The 20,707-nt window shown below is 34.6% G+C and overlaps 3 protein-coding genes across 4 annotated transcripts in view; 1 reads left to right on the top strand and 2 right to left on the bottom strand.

Moving 5' to 3' along the window:
* Positions 1–3,429: 3,429 nt before the first annotated feature.
* Positions 3,430–5,119, bottom strand: LOC120351446. The gene is made up of 2 exons (XM_039428880.1): positions 4,906–5,119; positions 3,430–4,648 (listed from the first exon to the last, which is right to left on the bottom strand). The coding sequence occupies exons 1-2, from the start codon at positions 4,993–4,995 to the stop codon at positions 3,545–3,547; spliced, it is 1,194 nt and encodes a 397-aa protein (XP_039284814.1). The 5' UTR covers positions 4,996–5,119; the 3' UTR covers positions 3,430–3,544.
* Positions 5,120–9,959: 4,840 nt separating this feature from the next.
* Positions 9,960–16,913, bottom strand: LOC111048451 (protein dpy-30 homolog). Its single transcript, XM_022334340.2, has 4 exons — positions 16,654–16,913; positions 13,008–13,105; positions 11,924–12,096; positions 9,960–10,664 (listed from the first exon to the last, which is right to left on the bottom strand). Exons 1-4 carry the CDS (start codon positions 16,661–16,663, stop codon positions 10,562–10,564), a joined length of 384 nt encoding a protein of 127 aa, XP_022190032.1. The 5' UTR covers positions 16,664–16,913; the 3' UTR covers positions 9,960–10,561.
* A 399-nt stretch (positions 16,914–17,312) lies between these two features.
* The window catches only part of LOC111048462 (p21-activated protein kinase-interacting protein 1-like), a 12,831-nt gene continuing 9,436 nt past the window's right edge, over positions 17,313–20,707 (top strand). For both annotated transcript variants that reach the window (XM_039428879.1, XM_039428878.1), the window contains exon 1: positions 17,313–17,639. In XM_039428879.1, coding sequence (XP_039284813.1) covers positions 17,562–17,639 — 78 coding nt within the window. In that variant the 5' untranslated portion in view covers positions 17,313–17,561. The remainder of the gene's footprint in view (positions 17,640–20,707) is intronic.

Here is a 20,707-nt window from a genome sequence, read left to right as displayed (position 1 = left end):
GTAAAATATAATTTAGCTCTCAAATAATAATTGACATAGTTTGTTTTTATAGAGTGATAATCTATTTCGGAATTGCGTTGTTGACAAAGACTCTCCAAGATTTCCACTGATGTGTTTGGTTTCAGGATATTTTTTTTTTAATTTCCATTTTCTTTTCATAATCATGATTTTCCAAGGAAATATTGAGCTAGTCGTGACACTAGATAGAAAAAAATCGAAACAGTAGGCCAGGCCTATTTGGCTTCTCATCAAAATCCAATTTCTTACTTACAGATGACTTACCGGTACGTATTTGTCCTTTGTTAGAACCAGTATTGTTTTAGTCCTTTGAACCACAAAAAACTTCTACAGTAGCATTATTGTATAGTTTATTCCTCTTCTTGTCCGCATTTTCATTTTATCAAATCTATTAAAAGTTCTTAAATTGAAAGATTCAGAAACTGGCTCTTGAGCTGTGAGGTTATGTTCTTCCTTGTCTTGAACTTCCTGACAGCAATACATGTTGGTTACTTTAGGTTTCATTAGTACACAATGTCTCGTTTTCAGACTCTGGGAGAAAGAAACGTTTTAGAAAGAATACAGTAGAGGAAACCGAGTCTTTTAGTAGACACAGCGTCGGTTTAATAGAGTCTCTACTTTTTAAACCAAATTAGAAAAACTTAGTAGGTACTTATTTCTTGCCTCATACTTATTGTAAAATTGTGAACTTAGTTTTTCTGCCACTTTAATAGAATAAAATAAGTATTATTGTTCATCTGATGGTATCTATATATAAAAGCGAAATGCCACTCATTCACACTTTGTTAGGTTGGAACCAAGTTGAAGATTGAGATGCATTTATCGCGGAAAAATTGATTGAGCACTGCTACTTCAATCAGAGCTATCCCTGGGAATATTATATTACTAGCCGTCCGGCTCGCTTCACTCGCCATATCCGTTTATCCAGACTTTTAGTCTGGATCCCCGACTGGATCGTCCTAACATATGATGAAAATGCTCAAATAAAAAATGCAGGCGAGCGAAGCGAGCCTGCTGATCTCATTCTTGGACGATCCAGTCGCGGGTCCAGGGCTAGACGGATATGGCGAGCGAAGCGAGCCTGACGGCTAGTTTATCATAACACCTAGAAACTTGAGTGGTGTAGCATCCTTCTGCTTTCTGAAATTAAAAATTATATCAGAGGTTTTGTCATCATTAAGAGACAGATTGTCAGCTGCACACCAGTCCTTTAGAATAAAATAACTATGGTTTCGTTCTGTTTCAAGATCAAACTCGGATGGGCAATTAATTTTTAAGCCTTGAATGGAATGCAAGTGTTTGAGGTCAAGCTTCCTCTACATTGAATTACTTTGCTTTGAATATCTGCTAAAATAAATTAGTAAAATATAATTTAGCTCTCAAATAATAATTGACATAGTTTGTTTTTATAGAGTGATAATTGGACGGCTTTTATATAATGGATCCAACCACCAAAACTAAAAAACTGAGAAAAACGTCAAAGTTTCTGTACCTAAAAAAATCATATTGCAAGTTTTGGTAGTGTTATTGTGTATTATAAATTTGTTATAGTATTTTAAATCTAAAACATCTATTAATTTGATCATCAACAAAGTAATACTCGAAATATTAATGAAAATTGTGCTTGGTTCCCTTTAGAGAAATACGTTAAGGTAAATTATTTAAAAAGAACCACAGTGTTAGTGATTTACTAAACATCTTTTATTCACATTCATTATTGAAACTATCAATAAAATCTTACATCTAACAATCAGGAAAGTCAAACATGAAAAATTAAGACAAGAAAAATTAAAATATCATAAACTTTAATGACACAACTTCAATATTTCAATTTTTTTCGACTTATAAAATACTTTCAACATGAAAATGTTTTCTAGAGGAAAAATCTACCTCATTATTGAATCCATCAATGAAATAACACATCTAAATCAGAATAATTACAAATCTAACTCATCAATCACAATAATACATCTAGCATCAGGAAAATTTAACATGAAAAATTATCAAGACATGAAAAATGAAAATATCATAAAGTTCAATACCGCAATACAGTTTTTTCGACTTCTGGAAAAGGAAAGATATACAATCCATTCTGAATCCAATATCTTAACTTTCAACTTAAATGTTTTCTAGAGGAAAATCCAACTCATTATTGAAACCATCAATATAATCTTGAATGTTATCAGCATATTGGAACCGATTGTAAAAAGAATGAAGATTTTCAGGTATTAGGTGCAGAATGGATTGTATATCTTTCCTTTTCTCTTCTGAAATGGGTTTTCCATCTGGCCACAATGGTATAAGTTCTGATGCATGGAAATGCAGTGCTATTGGTCGCCCTTTCATTTTTTTTGCTATGTCAACTTCAACATATTCTTCTTCCTGATGAGTGGTTTTCATGTGTAGAATCATTCTTTTACATCTTCTCATCATAATTTCACGAATATCAACCCAATTTATTTTGTTGCCTGAAATATCTTTTTTCCTATTAATTACAAATTTTTTCTCAATTCCATTCGTACTTTTAAAATCATTGCTTCCCATCTCCGACACTATGAATTTGTTTTTTCGTCTACAAGTTTTCATTACATTAATGTACTCCTGGGTTGTATAAAGTCGTTGCTGGGTTTTCAAAGCTGACTCAACATCTCCAAAATGGGAGTCATTGGGGAGGAAACTGTGTCCGGGCATTAAGTATTTAAATTTGATTGTTTCCAAATTCGGTTTGTTATCAAAAAGAGTTTGCAGTAACAATACTATTTTTATGTTCCGATTTTGCCCACCACATGAGTCAGACCACAATGTTAACTCTCTTACGTTGTCATCAACATTATTCAAAATGTGCCTTCTCAGGCAGGAACCTACTTCTTGTGCACCTCTCCCTGCTGTGCCTTCTTCCCAAACATAGAAAAATCCCTTATTCTTTTTCCCTGAGAATACTCCTGAGTTGTACACCCAAATTTGCCTCTTATAAAAAATTATATTTGAAGGAATCCTGGGCAAGGGCAAAGTCTTCTGTAGGTCATAGGATAATGTTTCCAAGTGTTCTAGTTCCTTTGCTTTATTAAAATCATTTTTCATTAGATGTCAGGCATATTCAGCTTCTTCTTGATATTGTTGAAGTTCTTCTGTATAATTCCCTCTCACTTCATCATTGCTGCACTCAATCTTTGCCTGAAGTCCATCACATTTCTGACATGTGTCTTTCTTAAGTTTTTTTCGTTTAATATTGAAGAATGAATGCAAAATGTGTCTGTACCAAGAAAAACTTACAGTTTTATCACCAGCATTCTCTTCTTGATAAAGATCAAACATTTTTCTCTCTGTTACTTCGACTGGTAGATATTCACAGTGATCATTATCTTTCCTTGCATAATGTGACTTATATCTTGGGAACTTATTTATGTGGTTTTTAACATTGTTAATAACAGCAATGGGAAGTTTAAGCTGTCCTTTTCTGTGAACACCACGACAGTCTTTTGCAGTACCTTCTGATCGTAGCTTATTGAGTGCTGTATTCACTCTTTTAGTAGAAATAGCAAATGTTTTGATAAACATTTCTCGACAGACTACAAATTTCCCTAACCGAATTCAAGGTTCTTGAATAACTTCTCTTATTCGAACTTCCCCTTCTCCTTTTTATATCTGTCTCTTCTATGTTGGCAACAATGAAAGAGGTTTGTGTGTTATAGGATCCCAAGTCCCAAAACTTCTCAAACAATCTTTTCCTCAAACTCTGAGAAACTTTCTCATGACAGTTATTTGTACAATTACATTTGAAATTATTAAATTCTTTTGGTTTAATAAACTTCCCAGCTACTGTAAAATGCTCCAAATTTGAGTCCTTCAACTTTTTCCTAGTTGAAAACGTTTGTATGTTGTGTTTCCTCTTCCTCCCTTTTTTTGGCCTAATCGAATCCTGTGTCATAGCTGAGTTTACTTCCTGTCTACAATGATTGTCAGGGATGCAACTATCATAGCTGCTATTTGAGTTTGAATCTGAATCTGGAATTCTTGAATTTGGTTCATACAAGGAATCTACCTCAGAATCATCAGAAATGTCACAAGGGTTGTCTTTAACTGATGAATCAGAAGTTGATACAGCAGAGATGCAACTAGTATTGTTGGCAGATATTGATGACTCTACATTATTGATGGAATTGGGCATGACTTCATCATCCTCTGGTTCAACTGCTAGGCCTTTTGAAGCACACTCATTATTTTTGGAATCAGAAATGTTCAAAATGCTACAAACACCACCTGAATTAACTGCTAAGTCTATTGATACCTCTGCATTATTGATGAAATTGGGAATAGCTTCAGAAATGTCCAAAATGCTGCAAACGTCAACGTCTAAGTCTATTGATGCATCTGTATTATTGATGAGATTGGGAACAGCTTCAGAAATGTTCAAAATGCTACAAACACCACCCAGATCTACTGCTACGTCTCTTGATTCATCTGTATTATTGATAAGAACGGGAACTGCTTCGGATATGCTGCAAATATCTTCTGGACCAGCTGTCAGGCCTATCGATGCATCTACATTTTCGATAGAATTGGAAACTTCAACAGGGATGTCCAAAATGCTACAAGATTCCTTTAAACCCAATTTTTCCGACTTGCCATCCTAAAAGAAAGGGGAAAACATAAAGGTGTAGTATCATGTAGAAACTGTTAATAAATTTTGTATAAATGGAACCAAGCACCAATCCAGGTATGACTGTAAATTTTTTAGAATCCCTAGCCATTTTCATATGAGTAGATATTGATATTATTATTAAACAATAGAGCTCATTCTAAACAACAATATTACGTGACTTGTTGATCCTAGGCCTTATTGATTTAAATTATCAATCACTCAATAAAGCTAGGTTGGAAACTAACCTGTAAATTTGTTGTCTCACATGTAGATTTGTTTCTTTCTGCTGTAGTCTGAGCCAGTTTTAACATACGTTCAGTTCTTGTTGGAAACATTTTTTGACTCTTTCTATATAAACTTAATGAAACAACATTATACTTCTTTAATATTCACGATCATATTAAAACAACTTGCAACACACATAACTCAATGAATACTGACCTAGCTGGTTTATTTATATGGAACAATGGAACCAACAGCCAAGCTGGACAGCTGGTTCCTTTTAGTAACAGCAGATGATGCATAGAGAAATGGTAGTTGATTCAATGGCCTGTAGATACCGCCACAAACTAGGTACTGTTTGGTTCCTTTTACAGTAAATAGATGAAGCCGTTTTTAATTCAGAACCATTCAAATAAAAAAAATAAAAAAAAATGGTGGTTGGTTCCTTTTATATAAAAGCCGTCCAATTAATCTATTTCGGAATTGCGTTGTTGACAAAGACTCTCCAAGATTTCCACTGATATGTTTGGTTTCAGGAAATTTTTTTCTTTCAATTTCCATTTTCTTTTCATAATCATGATTTTCCAAGGAAATATTGAGCTAGTCGTGACACTAGATAGAAAAAAATCGAAACAGTAGGCCAGGCCTATTTGGTTTCTCATCAAAATCCAATTTCTTACTTACAGATGACTTACCGGTACGTATTTGTCCTTTGTTAGAACCAGTACTGTTTTAGTCCTTTGAACCACAAAAAACTTCTACAGTAGCATTGTTGTATAGTTTATTCCTCTTCTTGTCCGCATTTTCATTTTAACAAATCTATTAAAAGTTCTTGCATTGAAAGATTCAGAAACTGGCTCTTGAGCTGTGAGGTTATGTTCTTCCTTGTCTTAAACTTCCTGACAGCAATACATGTTGGTTACTTTGAGTTTCATTAGTACACAATGTCTCGTTTTCAGACTCTGGAAGAAAGAAACGTTTTAGAAAGAATACAGTAGAGGAAACCGAGTCTTTTAGTAGACACAGCGTCGGTTTAATAGAGTCTCTACTTTTTAAACCAAATTAGAAAAACTTAGTAGGTACTTATTTCTTGCCTCATACTTATTGTAAAATTGTGAACTTAGTTTTTCTGCCACTTTAATAGAATAAAATAAGTATTATTGTTCATCTGATGGTATCTATATATAAAAGCGAAATGGCACTCACTCACTGACTGACTGACTCACTCACTCGCAGAACTAAAAATCTACCGGACCAAAAACGTTCAAATTTGGTAGGTATGTTCAGTTGGCCCTTTAGAGGCGCACTAAGAAATCTTTTGGCAATATTTTAACTCTAAGGGTGTTTTTTAAAGGTTTAAGTTTGTATTTTAGCATGTATATTCTTCTTATTCTCTTAATTATAATTGAAAAATGTCCATACCATATGTTAATATAGAACTATAATCTAGAGAGAGTACCTCTTCAAAACAGTTGTTAACTGGTAACAAAATTTATTGATAATTTTGTCAGGTTGGCATTAAGTTGAGTTGACTTTGTTAGGTTGGAACCAAGTTGAAGATTGAGATGCATTTTTCGCGGAAAAATTGATTGAGCACTGCTACTTCAATCAGAGCTATCCCTGGGAATATTATATTACTAGCCGTCCGGCTCGCTTCGCTCGCCATATCCGTTTATCCAGACGTTTAGTTTGGATCCCCGACTGGATCGTCCTAACGTATAATAAAAATGCTCAAATGAAAAATGCAGGCGAGCCTGCTGATCTCATTCTTGGACGATCCAGTCGCGGGTCCAGGGGGCGGAGCCCCCTGGCTAGACGGATATGGCGAGCGAAGCGAGCCTGACGGCTAGTTTATCATAAACTTTACATGAGACTTTTTAGGGAGGGTTTTTTTACAGGTTGTATAATAATAGTAATTAAGGGGATCAAGTCTGCATTGGACGTAGTCTAAACGCTGATGGTGCATAATTATGTGACCTGTTAATTTTAGGTGGAACTCATTCCAAGCAATCTATTAATATGTATAGTTGAGTCTCCAGTAATACTCTCTGATTTATTGTGGCATTTGAGCCATCTGATAAGGTGTGATTTGGTAATGAATAGTGTATGCATTACCCGTACTTCACGAGTATAATTTAGTACATCGTGCAATGAATATAAATTAATAGAAACAATATTATAATAAAATATAATCCTATAGTAATAAACTCAAGAAAGATGTAGTTATTATTATAAAATGTATAATAGTTATTAAAGGTAGATCATTCAACATAATTTTTGTATGTGTGACAGAAACAAAAATAATAAAACTAATCCAGGTCTATCAATTCATTTTTCAAGATTGGAAGATTTGATCTCAATTATGTATTCAAATAATTTAATATTCATAGCTGTACTTTATTTTTTTGTTAACGTTCACTGTCAATATTAGTGTATACAGTTTTTGGGCCCATCTGTTTCATTTTTCATCTTATATCAAACTTCTCAAAGTTCAACACAAATTAATTTTGTAGTTTCTTTTTAATTTTAATTTTAGTCCAAGAGTGATCTTGGACTATTACGGTAATTGATTCAAGATCAATTTCATAAAGTTTCACTAAATACTGTTTATTTAGAATTGTACAAGTTCACTTTTCATGTCTAACTAATTTATCAAACAAATCATATACATGTTACCGTTGTCCATTTTAAATTCTCACAGGAACCGCTCTGATAATTTAAGTGATAGGCTGTGCGTTTCGTAGCAATTTTTTGTTTTTGTTTGGTGTTTTATTAGTGAATTATATGAGAAAATAGCGACTTTTTGTAATGAGTAACCATTATCATAGACCTAGAGGATGAGTAATCTTAGAGGAAAGTTTCCATACACTTGAATGATTTTTGCAAGAAAGAAGATCCTTGTATAAAAGGCGTTAAAGTAAACTTTTCTTCAATAAATTAAAAATAGTTACTCAACATGATCTCTATTTAGTTATTATATTGATGTTGACACCATAGATAATACATCTATTCTGATTATCAGTGTTAACACTCTTCACATTTATTTTATGTTATATCTTTCTTTCATTCTATCCCATTTTTTTACAATAAAACATAACAGGCTGTTAACTTGAATATCGTTTACCTAAAACAAAACTTGAGGAAAAATTTTCTGAAAAAGTATATTCAATATTAAAATGTACAATTTTTTAGAAAATAAATTTGGTAAATTTATCTTTGACAATAGATGACTTTCATTCCAACATTTTGGTATTGATTTCAGAGAGTTGAAATTATATTTTTCGAATGTCTGCATTTTCTCAAGTAATTCTCATATTCAATTAGAAGATTTTTGAGATTCAATAAATTATTTCACAAAGAAATATTGTCCTTTAAAATCAATTGGTATCAAACATCTCAATGTTTATTAGTTCCAATGACAGAATGAATACATTCTAAAATCTATTGCACAACACAATAATAAGTACTCATCTATTTCACTATCCATGACGAACTGTAAGTAATAATCCGTTTTTTGAACTATTTTTAACAACACTAATATTCAAAAATTAGACTGTAGTGTCGTTAAAAATAGTTCAGAAAACAATAATAAATATTGAATGTTATTTGATATTCTTGTTGAAGACGCGCATGTAGACAAGTACCAAGCTCAATTCTAAATATAACGTTGAAAAATTGCCTAGTAAAAAATGTTAATATTCTGGAGCATTTATTTTAGGAAAAATATTGGAAATAGTATTATAATGGCTAAAAATGATTTGCCTTATCTTGTTGCCTGACATAAGCTGATATTCAGATGAGAATAGTTTATTCACGAATAATGAGCAGTTGCCATTTTATTATTGTTGATTCTATACAAAATTTGATTTACAAAAGTATCTACTTTTATCTCTTGATATTCTGATTCATGCAGTAATATAGTGAGTATTTGCGAGAGTTTCAATAGTAAATTCATGTTTATGGAATACATAATATCAAGCAGTAAACTAGATTGACTGTACAGTCACCGGTTGCTTTGTATATTTATTAATAAATAAATAAATGAATACCTTTTCATCCGTAAATAACGCTTATTTGTGAATAAACTATTCGTTATACTGTAAATGAAATATTTTAAGTCTGCATAGCTTTAGCCAATCACAAAGCTTTCAACTGGAATTCCACACACATGGCATATTTTGACAGCAATAAATGTTGGAATGCTTCAACTAATTTGATATGCTGTCAAAGAGTGTGGGTGTGGATTCTTGTTTTGAAAGTGCTGATTGTGAATCGCCTTAATTAGTTGCCTGTAAAAATATATGAACTGAACTGCTATTGTGATTCTTAACTGCACTACTGTTTACACCAATATATTATATTACTATTTTTTGTAACGTTGCTCTTGAAATCTATATTAAAACTGCCTCAAAAAGTTGCCTAAAATAGAATACGACTCAAGTGCATTCTAATGCTTTAGCATTTGTTGGTGGGATTCATTTTTTCAATGTACAGAGTGACCCATAACGCTGTTCTGCTGTTAACTTTATATTCATTGTTTATCGAATAAAAACGAACAACCATCAAACATAACTTCAAACTAAACTGTGGTAAACAAACCTAAACAGCTGTGTTTTGGATTGTAACAAAAGCTGACCTTCAAAATTGCGAGCGTCAACTGACTTATGGGCCACTCTGTATTTACATTGCGTTGAAATATCCCAAAAAATATAGCTTTTCAGTAGAATGCACTATTCATGATTCACATTTGAAACGCATCTTATTTGTGAAAAATTAATAAAAGAGTGGCTTATAATGAAATATTTAATTGTGAATAAGATTGATGATGTTTGCATTTTGTGATGTGTGATGTATTTGTGGCTGCTATAAATTAAATTTATTCTAGAGTATTATAAAGAATTTTATTGAAATCATGCCAATGTATTGTTGATGAGCAAAACTTTATTATTTATTTGCATATTTTTATATCGAAAAAATGTTTTGAAAGCTCAGTATGAGTTTTCATTATATGTATTACCAAATAGGGGTTTCAGTGTATGTACTGTATTATAAGTCAAGAAAATAATAAATACAATACTGTATTATAAAAATAAATACTGTTTATTAAGAAATATATCAAAGTATTCATAATGTCATTTCTTCCTCATAATCATTCATTGTTTTACTTTCATGTTTGATTTCTGATTCTTATAATGTTTTTGATTACAATCATTAATAAACTGAGTTCTCAGCCTAGGTTATACAAACATTATCACAGATAAAAAATTTTTTCCATTGTTGAATTCCTCATCCGAGGAATGAGACCTTTTGAGCTCAAGTTTATTCATTGATATAATTATGGAAGTAAAGCTACGTTTGAACAGAGCCATTTGTCGATTTGAGAGCCAACATTGTTTGTTCACATTTTTTCTAAACGTTTGTCCCTTGAATACATTAATTGAACAAGTGTTTGCTGCAGCATTTTCTTAGTGTGAACGCAGCTCAAGAATAGTTACTCTATAAAAATAATGAACTTCAACAAGGCATCAATATATATAACCAATAAGAGTATTTTATTCAAGTCAAATACAGTGAAAAAATTAATATCAGTGTTCAGAGGATTATATCCCTAGATGTTATATACATTTATGAACACATCTCTCATCACTCACAACTGTGTACATGCACACAATCAAACTTTCATGGATTTGGTGAAGCTGAAGATCCGGTTGTTCCACTGGCATCGAATTGAGCTTTATTCTTCAATAAATACGCAGCCAAAAAGTTTATTGGATCTGATGGCCTTGAAAAAAGAGAAACAACATGTTTTATTTCGTATCAACACATTTTATGAAAATTATATTACTAGCCTATAAGAGGAAATTGTATTAGCCTAACTCATTATTTTATCTTCACTACTAATAACAAAAAAAAAACATTTATTCGACATGTCACTGATGTGACATGAATGAAGACACTGATATACTTTGAAAATTATTCATAACTATCAGGTAACCCGTGCTCCGCAAGGGACTAATTGAAAACTTGACAGACTGAAACTGACGTACTGAAATCTAATCTTGAAGAATCTAAAATAGGCCTATAACCATCATAAGTAAATTAAGAATCAATATGTAAAATTTCATTATCAGTTCATTAGATCAGACGTGATGATGCGTCATTCATGAATTATTTCCTATCCTGTACGTGAATAAATAAGCCATATTTCCTTTATAATATTATAGATGATGAAAACAGGTAACCTGTGCTCCGCAAGGGTCTAATTAAAAACTTGACAGACTGAAACTGACGTACTGAAATCTTGAAGAATCTAAAATAGGTCTATAACCATCCTTGGTATATTAAGATTCTATATGCAAAATTTAAAGTTAATCAGTTCAGTAGATCAGATGTGATGATGCGTCATTCATGAATTATTTCTAACCCGTACGTGTATGTCATTTTTTTCCTTCATTAAATTATAGATAATATAATGAGACATAATTCATAGTGAAACAATCGTAATATCTTCACAATCAAATATAAAAGTGAAATTATTTTTTCATCATAGAACATTTTTCATAAATTCAATACAAATAATTGATTATTGGTTACTTAATTTTAGAAGACAACAAATTCATAATAATACAAGCTAAGTTATTATTCACTGAAGAATAGTTGATACTGTAATATTGTCCTAAAAGGATAACCATTGAAAAAAATATTTGACAGAAAATACTTTCAAAATGTAACTCCATTTTATAAGGTGCAGTAAATAAATATTACTTAATAGCTAGAGTGAAATATTAGATTGTGTTTATTCATTTTGTTCAGTGATCAGTGGTTGTAGAATCATCTTTAGAATCTAAGTACTGTGTTTAGAGTAGCCGCATTCAATAAAGGGTTATTGACTTTCAATTGAAGTTATTGAATCAATAGAAATAATTAGTAGATTTTCGCCTGCTTTTGATTGAATAAATCAGAATGTTTCACCAATATTTTTCTATGCGATTTTCTCAAAAGTATTAAGTTACATTAATTTGATAATCATTGAATAGCTACCTTTCTTTGGATAGTGCTGATAAGCCTTGCAGTAGAATTGGCACGACAGTCTGATCTAGATACTGTCGCGAGGGAAGCGACTGCAAATCCACCCTCAACTTCTTCTGTGGTGGTTCCGGAACCGCTTCTTTCTCACTCTGAGCCGCTGATTCTCTCTCATTTTGTATCACTTTCTGTAAATTGATGAAAAATCCTTCAGATCTACCCAATTCGTTGCCAGGATTTGTAAATAATATGCTCAATAAGTCAGATGTAAGAATTGAAAAAGATGTGCATGTTGGTGACAATTTTCCTCCAGAGTAGACTATAACAGTATTACCACCACGTAATACTGGTGGTGCCCAATTTTGGGCACCACCCAAAATTTGGTAATGCCCAACTCTGTTCTTTTGTAGGTCCATATCATTTTATTAACAAGCACTAGTGCTATCCTACTACTTAATTATTGTAGTACATACATTTTTTGGACTCATAATAGTGTGTGAATTGAGTTATCATTTACATAACCTCTAGACTGTGTATTCCAAATTAAGGTTTAAAGCAGTTTTGGGCCAATGCCTGTTGTTTTTACCTGCATTGTATCTATTGTCTATGAATGAAATGAAATGAAATTTCGTTTCTCTACGTTAGCAGACCAAGGTTCTTAGTATTTACAGTATTTTTATTCATCATTGGAAATTGATATGCAAATAATAAATCTTATAAATGAAGAACGAATTTATCAAAAATTATTAATAGTTTTGATAGGGCCAATTGAATGTTTAAATACAAATAATTACAAGCACCCTCATTTTATTCCAGATACGACTATTTTTGGGTATTTATTCCATTCTTATGTGTCAAAATTATGCAATAAAATAATATAAGGGTGCTAGTAACTCTCTGTATTCGAAATTATTTTGTTTGAATTGTGTGACTCAATTTTTTCTCAACATATTTCCAGAAATAAAGAGCTATAAATTAAAAGAAAAATCATACTTTGGAATATCCTCTTAATATTCTTAACTTAATAGAAAACAATTTCAAGGGAGCTAATGAGAGTATAAATACTTTTAAACCTTGAATACTCGACAAAAATACTTACGCTAGCTGATTCTGATAATGTGTTTGAACCAGAAGCTCCCAAATTGATAGATGATGGCCCTGGATTGACACTATCACCTGCTTCCAAGTTGGTAGGTCCTAGGAAAAGCGATAGTTGATTTTATAACTCAGTAATATTTCAGTACTTACTATTTTCAGAATTGAATTAAATTCTTGTACTAACTTCTGAATTCTCAAAGAAAATTGCAATAAAACTTTTCTAGTCAGTTGAAAAAAAAATCGCTAGCCGCTAGAAATCGAAGTTTCTAATTACTATTTAATTACTTACAACTAGAGACATAGATCATGATGAGTCAAAAATGTTTATAGACATTGAAAAATAATGGAATCTTACTTTGCCAAACGCAAATTTTAATGTCCAATTTTAGAAAACAGCTGAGGCAGAACTTTTAATAATTTGATTAGTCTTCAACTACTAAGATCATCAAGTTAGTGTAGGCTACAAAATCGCTGCAGCGGCAGGCGAAGGTCGTACATTTACTATGAAAAACAAAGTACAGCTTTCATTTTCAATTACTATCCATTGACCACGTGTGAAAGGGGTATGTGGACTAGTCCATTAATGCAAGCGTATAAACTGAATATAAAACCTAATTTCTGGATATTTGCTTGTATTCATCTCTGAATTCATCTGAGTACAAATATTTCTGTAACTCTCTTTTTGGTTGAATTCTAAACTTCCTGCCCATGAGTTCTTCGAGCCATATCGGTAATGCATTGTAATAAGTGTATTCTTGCGCTTCTGACAACTCACTCATATAAGGTGGTATTATGAACAACAACATCCTTAAGGTTTTAACGGTACCTGGATTAATGAACTGAAATACCATTATTGAATTTATTATACAGAGTCCGGCAGTGAATCGGGTGATTTTGAAATAACTGTTAAAAATCGATGAAGTTGTTAACATTACGGTGTAGAGAAAAATGTTACGGTGTTAACAAATCTATGTAGATTACGGTGATACGAATAATAGTTTATTCGTATCACCATAATCTACATAGAAAAGTATTATTATTTCATTTACAATATTGATCATTTCTTGAAAATTACGTCGGCAAGGTGACGTCCTTCTCTCCGTCACTCAAGGTTGAAATTTCCTGATTTCTTGAAAACATCAAGATCCCAGTCTTCAACAAGGGTGATCATGAGAGCCTCTTCGTAGCTTCAGGCCAATCTCCATAACTCCTGTCTTTGGCAAGGTGATTGAGGGAGTGATCAAGCCTCAGCTGGAGGCTTTCTTCGAGGAGGATGGCCTTTTCTACAACATGCAGTTTGGCTTCCGAGTTGGGAGATCGACAGTGGGTGCAGATGACTATGTAGCTGAGCGGATTGATGCTGCCTTCGAGGATGGTGAGTCTCTTGCTCTGGCTCTGTGTGATCTGAGCCGAGCTTTCGACTGTGTGGACCATCGCAATCTACTTAAAAAACTGAGTTTCTATGGTCTAAGGGACTCGGCCCTTTCCATCTTGGGCTCATACCTTTCTGAAAAGACTCAGCTGTCTCCTTCAATGGTGCAAGCTCCCAGACCCTTCCGGTGGCTTTTCTTGTTGAAAAAAGGGATCGGTGCTGCGGTCTAATTTGTTCCTAGTCATGATAAATGACCTCGACGACCATGGTTCTTCTCTGATGTTTGCGGATGATGCATCTCTGCTGTTGTCGGGTGCTGAGCTTCAGCGGGTTTTGGAGGCGACTGCTGAGCATCTTCGATCTGCCACTTCATGGTTCCCGGCAAATCGATTCCAGCTGAATGAAAACACAAGACCCAAAGGATCATCTGCAGCTTGTCACGAGAACTGCGTGACCCTCAGAATTCAGCGAAGCAGCGGGGTTTTGTCTTGGATTGCAAACTCAGCTGACACAGTCATATACAGCAGGTAACCAGCCGACTCTCCCGCATTTGCTTCCTGCTGCTCAAGATGAGGGGCCTGTTGACGGAGAGATATCTGGTAATGATGTATCACGCTCTTTTCCATTGTCACATCACTTATAGATTGCTCCTGTGGGGTCGTTCGACAGGGCCTGCTGATGTCATGAGGCTGCAAAAGAGGGCTGTAAGAATTATAACAGGTAGCGACCATCTTGCCCACTGTAAGCCCATCTTTGCTGACCTGACGGTCATCAGCCATAACATCCTCCTGTGCTTCGTGTATGTCAAGAAGATACAGCATAATCTAATCTAGCTACCCATAGTGACATCTAGTACCACAACATCAGGCGCAGTGAGCTGTTGGATGTCCCCAAGAGACGTCTCCACCGATCATAGGCCAGTTATAGGATTTCTGCCCTGAAATTCTTCAAGAAGCTGTCTAATAGTGTAAAGCAATATTAGATGAAGCCGCATTCAGGATAACCGTCCGGAAGCTACTGTGTGACAAGGCATATTACAGTGTAAAATGAGTTCATGGATGATAATTTAAATTTTTACTGAAAGCGCGGTCACTGGATCACTGCCATCTGAACGATCACAGTATGTGTTGAATTACGGTGTCACGTGTTTTGAGTTTTTTCACGCCATCGATCCCACAATTGTGGGTAATAGATGAAGTAGAATGTATTAAAGGAATGTGAGTGGTGATTTTGGACTAACTCGTTGACAACCAGTCGGAGCGTGAGTAGTAAAATATCCGACTAGTGGTCTTACTACCGTCCAACATTGTTAGACAATAAATCATATGGTGAATGGTCCGCTCATCTCAAACCAGAACGGCCGGATCAAACATCAGATCGGCTTAAGTCAACAACGGACTGTTGATCGTCGTGTCTTTCAAAAATTTTACTCTATGACCTTTTGTTGACTGTACGCACTACAAACAGTCATTGACCGAGAGAAACCTGTCTTTCTCCTGCTAAATGATGTTACTGTCTTAGTTTCTGCTGCTTCAAACCATGTTTCTGAACTTGATCCTGTACCTACTGAGCCAACAACAGTTCCTGACATGAGTGAGTACACTATCTAGCAAAAGAATGAAATTAAGAGAAATTCAAACTTGAAGCTAAATTGTCTGCAGTAAGGGATAAGGTGGAAGTACAGATTTTACAGATATGTGACAGGGAATGAATGAGGCCTATGTCTAACGATTATGATGCCATAGTACCAACGATATCACATTATTAATTCAATTAACAACTAAGCTAAATCAATACTATCAATAAATAACTTAAGTAATTACTGGTAAACTCAAAGGAGTATAAGTAAAACTAGTATCAAATAGGCTTGTAGAATAAACTGTTGATAAGTACAGTCCTGGTCCTGTAGCTTTGCTTATCAGCGGAGAACAACTAGACTACAATACTACCCGTTCAAAAACATCAAACATCTGTAGTGAGCTTTCTCCATCTAGGGATATAGATACTCTGGAGGGTATGGTTTTTAAAAAGTAGGAAAATCACCCCACGAACTATACGTAACCTATAGGCCTATGCAGTTTTAGAGACACGGAGGCAAATCTACGGGACGCGTTCTATAATGCATATCGAATTAAGAACCTGAGAATTCACCATTTTTCCTATAAATGCAATTAAAATTTGAACTTTTAGTTGACAATCTAGACAGGAATAAATACCAAAATGTAATTAAATATTACAAAGATGAATAATTATTTAACTAACCTATAAGTCTTACCTTTCGACATATCGAAAACCCCGAGATTCAATTGAAGCAGTAAGTTGTGATAATTGATCAAATGAGCGCACTGTCACAAATTTGTTACTAAAACATCATTGACTATAAAATTATTTCAAAGCAAGATAATATTATTTTAAAAGAAAATAATTATTTAAATCATTGATAAGATGGCGTTCACGTTCTTCTTCTTAATAATTTTCGCGGTTGATAGTTGCTTCGTCTGATTCAGATCACCTGATCAGTGCTTTCTATATTATAGACCAAAAATCAATACTACTATTATAAAAATACATTCACAATATATTGATAAATAATAAAATATTTTTCCAATATTGTAATATTCGACCGTCAAAAAATGTTTCTAAAGACATAAAAGAAAATAATTCTTTTATTCTTTCTTTGTGTATACCTTTCGAACAGTTATATTTGTCCACTCTCAATTCAATCAATTTTAATGGATACGTGGTTTTTTATTTTATGAAAAATATGAATTTCAATTTTTTATATCAAATGGAATCGGATAATCAAATTTACAGATTTTTCTGGAATTTATCTCGTTTTGAAACAATTAAAAATATGTGGAATAGGCCTACTTTTAAACTTTGAACATTACATTTTAAGCAATCTAATCAACAAGGCACTGAAAATGCAAAAACTATTTTCACTTTATCACACGTTTTTGATTTTTAGGTTATTTTCAGTCCCAACAAGCAGCATCAGATAATATTGTATCAGCAGCAAAGAGAATTAATTTAGTCATTCTATATCCCATATCAAAATACGATTATTGTGTCATGTGAATTTTAACATCAGCTCAACAACAAAGAACTTGACTGATCATATTTTATGATAGTTCATAGTGCCAAAAATATAAGTTTGTTTTGTTGACTTGCTTGCTTCAAAACATGGGATTTAAATTTGAGGCAATTATTGGGACTTATGAACAGTTTCTAGTTGGTTATAAATTACGTAAAGTTGATGGGGTGAGTAGATAAGTCGTAAAGATAAATATAACAATAATAGAGCATAAGTTTAGACAAATTTTCCTATGGCCCAATGCCGCATGTACATGCTGGCCCAGCCTGACCAGTGCCAAATAAAAGCAAGCGGTGGCAAACCACCCATCCACACACTGGCACCTGTGCTGGCGCTGGCCGACATTGGATTTCATTGGGCCAACATGATTGAACATTGTTTGATCAGTTGACAAACGCTTATTTACCTGTCAAATACAGGTGAATAACATTCTTGATTGTTACAATTATAGTTAGTATGGCTTACTGGATATACAAATGTATAAAAGTTACTTGAACTGATTCACTGACACCGTTAGGTACTGATTGAGGCAGTCAGTTTAACATTATTAGTTTGCTAGTTTGGGAAACAATTGCTCACTCTTGTCTAACGACAATGAGATATAATTAAAATATAAATAAATATTATCTAGGTTTAAATTTAAATATATCAGTTTTTGGGTTCCCTCTGATTGCACTCTTGCTCCTTCCTTTCCTCTCTTCTAATAAAATAATGTAAGATATATTGTGTAGACCAAAATTTCATTTCACAAACTCTAAAATATGAGCTTGCAATGCTCATAGAACTCACTTTATTTTATCATATTATAAAGAGCATTTTACAGAAGAAGAAATGTGTTTTTGATATACCGTATGCTCTGAATATCTTCTTATACCTGGTTTCTTCGACCATTACCAGCACTTGTGGGGGTGGACACCTCTGCAGAAAGCATTATTAAAAAAATCCTAAACATATAGATAAGCCCTGGCTCTCAAAAAAACTGTTCACAACTCTCTCGTATTCGCTGAAGTCAAACTGCTTCACCCCTGCAGGCAGCATGTTGATTGTTGAAGTAGTGTAGTGCTGAACTCCTATAGCATACTCATCCCGGATAGACGCGTCATAGATATAAAAAACTTTAATCAAGATGGCGTGGCATCACTGTCCCTCAAAGCTATCCCCAAGGAAATTACTGACACTGTAATAGCTTCTTTCAATCAGCCACCTTGAGAGCCTCTTCTTGAAAAAACCTACAGGAAGATCCCTCATCAAGCCAGGAAGCAGGTTGAACATTTTGAGTGCCAACACTAGGAAAGAGTTCTTCACTTTTGACAACCTACAGCGTGGAATCTTCAACTGAAGCCTTCCGCGGGTACCGTATGAATGCACCTGACACCTACTCATCATGTTAGCCCTGTTTATCTTCACTGCGGTAAGTGAGGCCATTATGTACAGCCCGATGGTGTGCACTTTCAGGCGTCGACAATAAGTCTAGTCAATAAGTATGGGTCGACAGCTCTCGATGTCTATTTTTTTGGTGATTTACATCAGTCCGATGTAAAATAACAAATTTTGACTTAAATAAGACAGAGAATAAGGTAGTGGCTGACTACTATTTAAATACCCAGCCTAACAAAAATGGGAAACAATGTGTGAGAAGTTCGCTTACAGTAATATTCCTGGCAGCCCGTTTTTGCAGTTTCAGTATGCCCACAACCGTTGAATGACCCAACATGATTAGATCATGGAAGATATGGCAGTGGAAAAGTGCTTTATACATTATACACCATGACCAGTTATGCCTCCGTCACATGACCCCTTAGCTTAAGCAAAAGGAAACAGATTCAGGACAGTCTCTTGGTTACCTGTTGCATTTGGCTAGCTTAGTTTTAAATCCAAGGCAAAGCCCAGCTGCTTCACAGGTTTCTGATCATGAGTTAAACTACAGATGATGTTTTGTATCTTGCTCACATTTAGCTGGAAGCGATTGAAAGGGAACTATGACGTTGAAAACTGCAGATGCTCTGCCAATATCATAATCATTCGCTGAAGGTCAATGCCAGATGGTCAACAGCGATGTATGATCAGCAAACAGGAGAGTTGCATCATTGTCATCCAGGTCGTTGGTCATTATGATGATCAGGATTGACCCCAGTATTGAACTGTGAGGTACACAAAAATTCACAGGGAGCAGCCCCAATGACATTACCTGTGTCCTCCATGTTGGATATGGTTCTACATTCCAATATGTTCAGAGCAGAGTTCACAACCCTTTATCAGAATGACTTATTGATATGTGCCGTATTGTATGTGGCTGGCAAACACATGTGGCTTCATCATCAGCAGGCGTTCAATACTCAGTGTGTAACCTTTTTCCAATATTTCACCTGGACAACTAAAGTACCAGCGCTCGTCATTATCTTATATAGAAGATATGCCCCCTGTGGATTGAGGGAGCTTTGAGTCGAACACCGTACTCAAGAATGTGTTGAAAATCAGAATTCACCCACAGTATCCCTGCTTGTAGGAGGCGACTAAAAGACACACCCTTTCAAAAGCCCTTCTTCTCCTTCTTAATATGCTTTGGAACTTTTGATTTCTAGAATGGCACTTTTCCATTGACTTATTTTGTGCCATTCTTTATTTACTTTTATATCTCTCGGCCTTCCTTGGCCATATTCTTACTTCTTCTTAGGCCAACCCAAGGTGTTATATTGACCGTGCTGAAGGGTGGTACTTCTATATGGTGTCTCTAACGGTGCCTGCAGGATATCAGGCGCCCTCCTGTAGTATTTAGCCTTGCCTGGACATGCGGGGCTCTGTCTGGGTTGACTTCACTTCCCTAGCTGTTCGTTGGCACCACATGAACAAACCAAACCCCAAGGCAACTCCAGAAGTTGCCTCATCATCAAACCCACGGGATCTGCCCGGATCAGGGCAGTTTCGGAGGGGCAAAAATAAAAACCTGAGAGACCAGAGATGAGTAAAACTCCAGGCACAAATGTAGGTCAAGAGGCTGAGTCGAGAGTGACCGGGTGCCCTAGAGGCAATTTGGCGACCCCTCCTTCAGCGGAAGGACCTACAAAAAGGCCAGGAGTGGAACTCACGTAGGTCACGAGTTTGTGGGTGGAGAGGCCAAAAATCACCACTGCTCAAAGAAGGGCGGCCATTCAGGCAAAACTTCTTGGGAGAGGTGAGGCTTTTGACTCTGCAAAGTGCCGGAGGGGCAAAAAGAAAAAACCCAAAAGACCAGAGA

This window comes from Nilaparvata lugens, chromosome 5 (assembly GCF_014356525.2).
Source record: "Nilaparvata lugens isolate BPH chromosome 5, ASM1435652v1, whole genome shotgun sequence".
In the NCBI taxonomy this organism is placed as follows: Eukaryota; Metazoa; Arthropoda; class Insecta; order Hemiptera; family Delphacidae; genus Nilaparvata; species Nilaparvata lugens.
Note: the sequence above shows the minus strand (reverse complement) of the source record. Positions and strands in the feature narration are given on the sequence as shown.